Consider the following 6550-nt stretch of genomic DNA (forward strand, 5'->3'; position numbering starts at 1 on the left):
GGGGGTCCACTCGAGGTTTGGATCTGACTCATTCTTTGGATCATGCTCTAAAATGATCTCTCCAAATGGATGGACGATGTGGACGATGTGGATATAATACGTACATCACGGTGGGGCCCACAGAAGTTGGTGACGTCGCTACTCGACCTATTAGTAGCTAATCCGCGGCTACCCCACCCGATATATTTGAAATCCCCAATTGCATTTCTCACCTTCGATCAAATTCAACAGCTCTCTCTCTCACTTCGTGAGCTTCGATCGAATTCATCTCTGCTAGCTTTTCTCACTCGCTCCGAATCGAGGATATGGAGAAATGGGAGGCCGAATTGCGGATCTGTGTCGAGAAGCTGCGGCAGAACGTTGAGGAGCGGGATGAGATGATCCGGTTCATGTCGAGGAAGGCGGATGAGGAGGAGGATGTGAAGGAAGCAAAGATCCATGGGCACGGATCGAAGAGCAGGGCCACGTTTGGCAGGAATGTGGAAGAAGGCGGCGATTTAGGGGAGTATTGCACGGATTTTTCGAGGATGGGGAGAATTAGGGTTTCGCAGGGGTTGGATCCGGTACCTGAGGCTTGTTTCATGGATAGGATTATGGAAAGGAATGCTGCTGAAGGAAAATGCAGCAGAGATGGAAGCAGCAGCAACAGCAACAAGCCCTGATGCAACAGGCGTTGCTACAGAAGCAGCAGCTTACCATCCCGGCGTCCTCGCGGCTGCCATGTCTCAGGTACCATTCCAGTACCATATTTCCCCCTAAATTTCTCAGTTTTCGTGCCTAATGCACATCTGTGTCATGATTTGCTCAAAAATGCATTTTCTAAAAATCTCGTTTTGTACGTTTTGATTCTCATAATAAATTCCATTATTTCGCTTTGATATTCCTTTTGGGAAGAAATTCCCAATTTCGACCTGAAAATTGTGTTGAATGCCGTTATTTTTTTAATCTTAGTGTATGATATCTGCTGGCGATAACATCATTTAATATTTTTTCCAACCAGTTTTGTAACTCGCCTTTTCATCATTAGATGTGAATAATTAAAAGGTTTGAAGTTGATTCTGTTTTTGCGTATCACGGTCTATTAGTATAGTTTGTTGGGGTTTTAATCCATTAAAAATATACTGAAGGCTCAATTGGAATCTTTTAGACCCAGTTTTTGAGTCACTACGCACAGTCTTGGATGAGAAAATGTGATGCACTTGGACTAGATGACTCTTAACCTCGGTTGACAAATTTCCTGTAACTTTCACCATCAATAAAACTTCCTTTTCTTTGCTATCTTCAGATAACCAACTTCGTCCGTCGATAATGTCTTCTAGGGTTTTGAACTCTGTGTGGTGCAAAGATACCTCTGCAGTTTGGTTGGGCTTGATTACACCAGTTGCTGGAGTGACCTGTCCACCATAGGAGTTTGCAAATCAAAAGGTCCTTCCAAGTAAGAATAGGAGCTAAAAGCCCAAGATATACACTAAGAAAACAACTTTTTTAGGTTATTTGACAGAGATAGAGAATACAAATGCTAATATACAGGATAAAGGAGTAAGAAATCAAATCTATCTACACACATGCAAATACACATACAAATGCCCTGTATATCAGAAATATCAGTGTGCCCAAGGGAATATCAGCCATCCTTATTGTGGCCTCCGCCATGGATTAGCCGCTGATAGCCTTGACAGACAATCATAACTATCCTATCAATAAACTTTTACCCATTGGAACTTGGAAGTGACCATGTGATTCTAGCACTGCTCAAAGGGTCAGAGAGACTAGGGTCTGGAGTTAAACAGTCAGGCCAATCTTTTCATATCCTTGATGACTAATTCCAATATTAGTAACAAGGGCAGGGGATTTTGCAGGATTTTGAATAGACAGAGGGTAGGAAAATAGTTTGCATACCAGGCAGGCCTCTGAGTCAACCTGGCAAGGTCATAGGCCTGGTCAGCGGATCAGTTAAACCACACAGACCCTGGTTTCCAGGTAACTCGGCCTTCTTTCTACAGGTCAACTCTAAATTCAGCTAACTTGGCCTAGTTTTAATAAATCAGCCAAGTTGAAGAAAGTGCATTAGGTAAATTCCAGGAGGAAAAGAAGAATATAGTAATTAACCATTAATTACTATTATTTATGACCCACCCGGTTGACTCGGGACTCACGACTCGTTGTGTCATCTCCACCCAATAGTGACCAAGTCGCGAGCCGAGTCTGGGTTTGCAAACTATGGGTGGGTCCTAAGCAAGTGCTCGAAGTGTTTGAACCCAGGTAATTAAGAAGTGGTCATTTTGTATCTTCTTTCAGACTAGTGAAAATAGTGTCCATTTTCAATCAAAACTGATTGGATGGGCTTGAACAGGCTTCAAATCCAAGCTCATGTTTCACGTGAAATCGGACTTCTGCTTTCAAGTGTGTCCTAAACTATCCATGCCATTAAGAATATTTATCTATAAAATTTAAAACCAAAGAACTAGTTCTCTTGTTATCTGAGATTTATACACATTCATATTTGATGGCGATCATGAAGTGAACTGAGTGTCTGAAGGTTCAAAAATAAGTATCAGAGTGTACATCTGCCGGGACCATAACTGATGCATGTCAATTGAGAGTGGCCTGAAATACTCTGAGCAGATGAGCCTTACCCTCAGATTGGTGGCTATTAAACAGATGGGTTCAATGAAAATGGTCAGATCCAAATTGCAATGGAAAATTTCAGCAGCCTTGATTGTGTATTTATTGTGTATTTCATGATCCCATCTCATTTAGTTAGCATTTGATGCGACTTTTATTTACCATTTGTTATTTGAACTTTGTCTAGTGATCTTGTTATTCTTATCTTAGCTGTCAAAAAGGTTTTTAAAGGCATGAGGCCTAGTTGAGGCAGCCTGTCCCTTTGGGGTGGGGCTTATGCCTTGATGTGTGCTGAGGTGTTACATGGGCTACCTACTTCTTATTTAGTTCATAGGAAAAGATAACAAATCAATAGCCTGAAATTAGTAGCAATACCAAGTATCTAGATTATAGTGTATGTCACTTCTTTTTGTTCAACTTATCAGTGATTTGACTTTTGTAAGTGCGGTGTATGAGATTGAATCCGATCATCAAGTAGGCTATACCTTGGATGGGCCATACTCAAAATCAAATCAAAAACCTTGACAATCCTAACCATTCTATTGGAGGGCGCTTGTATGTGTATCACTTGTACAGAAAGTGAATCACAATAAGTTAAGTGATAGAAACTGACCAACGGTCTAGCTTTTCTTGTTCCAAGCACAGTTCATCAATCCTTGTGCATCTAGCATAGAATTTTTTGCAATCTATACATGCTATCCTAACATTTATTGATATGATTTTGCTTGATTTTTGCAGCTCCCAACACAATATTACATGGCAATGGTAAGACATCGTATAAACAATTTTATTTTATTTTAATTTTTTGTGACATTTGACAATCTGTAAATCCTTATTGTGAGGAAAACATGGATGTTCTACGCTCTGTACCTGTTTCGTACAAATGAGGCAGTGGGTTTGGTTATTAGCGCTATGTACCTGTTTAATCTCTTCCTCTCTCTATCTCTTTCTGTCACTCTTTCAAATTTCATGCATGCTAACTATTACCGGGCCTTGTTAAGATTCAAGGGGCGAGATGAGGTTTGTGAAAGTGCATCCAAACGCACATCGCAGATTGGCATTTGCCTCAAAGCATGATTTAGGTGTCAAATTACCCTTGTGAGGGTGTGTGCTAATGCATCAAATTAACAGAGGTTGAATAGCATGTGAAACAGTTGATACATACCAAATCAATTGCAATCCCCAATAGATTTTCTTAGAGAATAATGGAGAACTTCCCCAAAAGTATTGCTATTTATCAGGCTTGAACACACTATCCATCAATCAATATAAAGTTCCTACACCTACAGTTACTTTCCTGTACTTATACATGATTCTCCAACAATTAGGAATGGCATTCCAACCACTAGTACTGCTTTCCAGAAAGTATAAAGGGAAGAATCAATTCCAGAAACTCAAACAGAAATTTAAGCAGTCAATATTATGTTTCTCATATACCAGATTCATGTGTGCAAGTGATCAGAAGAGAGGTGTTTAACAAGAGACAAGTTAGGGATTCACACCTGAAATTTCCAAAAAGAAACATGTTTTTCCTCTATTAATGCATTTTGTACTTGGTTTTTTTTAGCTCATGGTCTATTCTCAATGGTAATTTCATGTTCTTAGTCATATTTTGGACTGCTATAAATCCCCAATTCTATGCAATTTGATGTTTTTTTCTTTTTAATTATATTGATGTACTTTATAATGTTTTTTTGTCCTTCTCTTGTGTAATATATTTGTGCTTTGGGTTTTTATTTTGATGTTTTTTAGATCATGGGTTTTCTTATTTCCTTTTTCTTTTTCTTTTTTGATGGAGCATTTTTCCTGTTTGTTGTCATTTGTTGAATTGCTAATCCTCAATTCGCTATGTTGTATTGATGGGTTTCTTCCTTCCATGCATTTTGTGATTTGTTCTTCTGTGATGATGGTTTTGAGCTCGTGGTTTTTCTTTTGAAACTAATTACCATTCTCAGTCTTTTGTCGTTCACTAAAGGGTAAAGGCCCAATTCTTAAACATTGGCAACATTTTTACTGTTTATATTTTGTTGATACTTTTTGTGAAGTTGACTTCTGTTATTTCTTTTTAACTCATTGGTGGGATTCTGAAACTAATTTCATTTATATTCATCGGTTGAGTTGGGACAGGTTGGGACCAATCCAACGATTGGATGATGTGGGTCAGATTGTACACGTATCTGGAAGTCTGGAACCATCTTTTTTCATCTGTACGGAGCTTGGGTCCCATCTTTTGATATGAGATGTGATAGTGGGGCCTGATTGTATCAAAGGCTCATAGCCACATGATTAAGTGAACCAAAATATAAATTTCTGACAGTGAAGGAAGGAAAACTGAAATCTTTGTGATCTTTGTGCTATGGACAATTAAGAATCTGCAATTACAAGACTATAAAACACCCCATCAATCCTAAATTAATTATAAGAGGTTTCCAGGTATGTTAATCTTCCTTTTTGCTGCACACACAAAAAAAATGGATCAGAGAAATCTTTTTTTTTTTTAATTAAAAAAAAAAAACAAAAAAAAAACAGGTCTCTAGGCCAAGTTTTCCCATCTGTGAATGCATTTGCAGCAGGGCGAGCAACAACATACAAGATGTTTGAGACCATCAAATGGAAACCAGAGATCAACGCATACGACACAAGTGGAATTGTGTTGGAAGATATCAACAGTGATATAGAACCGAGAGATGTTTGCTTTAGCTACCCTGCAAGACCTGACATTCATGTATTTTCTGGGTTCTCGTCGCATGTTCCAAGCGGCACGACTGTGGCTCTAGTTGGAGAGAGCGGCAGTGGGAAGTCAACAGCGATCAGCCTGTTGGAGAGGTTTTATGAACCCCAAGCTGGTGAAGTGCTCATAGATGACACCAACTTGAAGAAGCTGCAGCTTGGATGGATTAGAGAGAAGATCGGTCTTGTTAGCAAGAGCCCATCTTATTCACAACTACTATAAAGGAGAATATCGCATATGGTAAGGTGGGTGCTACATTGGAAGAAATCAGAACAGTAACTGAGATTGCTAATGCTGCAAGGTTCATAGACAAGATGCTACAGGTCACTTGCTTGTACTTTTTTTTTTTTTTGGGTAAATTCATACTACTCTCAAAGATGTTGTGGGTGGAAGGCTAGGAAAGGAAGACATTTGTAGTTTGTTTTGGTAAATTAATTGTGTTTGTTGATGTTGTGTTGATTATTGTCTTGATGAATGTTAAATGGGTGAAATATGCACAGGTTCAATCATCTGTTGATAGAGAAATGAGGCTAAATTCTGAATTTAGCCTCGGTTGATGCCAAAAGAGGCTAAATCCATCTTTAGTCTCGGTTTTGCCTTAGTTATCTAAATAGAGACTACAACTCCCGTAGCTAAAGGCTTTTAGCCTTGATTGTTAAGAACCGAGGTTAAAAATAGTTTTAGCTTCGGTTGGAGGCAATTGAGGCTAAATTTGGATTTAGTCTCAGTTGAAAACAATGGAGGCTAAAATTTTCATTTAGCCTCATTTCGAGAAAAATGAAGCTAAAAAGGTTCTTTTAGCTTCCTTGAAGAACCGAGGCTATAAAAGTCATTATAGCCTCGGTTGCTAAAACTAAGGCTAGCCACGGGGGTTTCAACCTTGGTTTGGATAACTGAGGCAAAACTGAGTGTAAAGGCTTTATCCTCAGTTTTTAACCTTTTTAGCCACAGTTTTGAATCGAGGCTAAAGCCCCCTTTTCTTGTAGTGACACATGTTGCGCGATCGGGTCCATGCAACAGACAATCGGGTCCTAATGCCTATGTAAACCAAACCTTCCTTCATTTAGTTCACTTTGCTTTCAACTCTCCTTAGACTCTGCTTCTCCATTGCAAGACCATACAACGGATTCGATTTCCATGACCGTGCAATCATCCTGTATTGCGCGACCATGCAACACCCTTCTGCTTTGGCGA

The 6550-nt window shown here is 39.2% G+C and overlaps 1 protein-coding gene across 1 annotated transcript; it reads left to right on the forward strand.

The window, feature by feature from the left end:
• Positions 1–305: 305 nt before the first annotated feature.
• Positions 306–5578, forward strand: LOC131217496 (ABC transporter B family member 9-like). The gene is made up of 4 exons (XM_058212431.1): positions 306–563; positions 616–729; positions 3364–3400; positions 5196–5578. The coding sequence occupies exons 1-4, from the start codon at positions 306–308 to the stop codon at positions 5576–5578; spliced, it is 792 nt and encodes a 263-aa protein (XP_058068414.1).
• Positions 5579–6550: the final 972 nt, after the last annotated feature.

The sequence above is a fragment of the Magnolia sinica genome, chromosome 10 (genome assembly GCF_029962835.1).
Source record: "Magnolia sinica isolate HGM2019 chromosome 10, MsV1, whole genome shotgun sequence".
Classification (NCBI taxonomy): domain Eukaryota; kingdom Viridiplantae; phylum Streptophyta; class Magnoliopsida; order Magnoliales; family Magnoliaceae; genus Magnolia; species Magnolia sinica.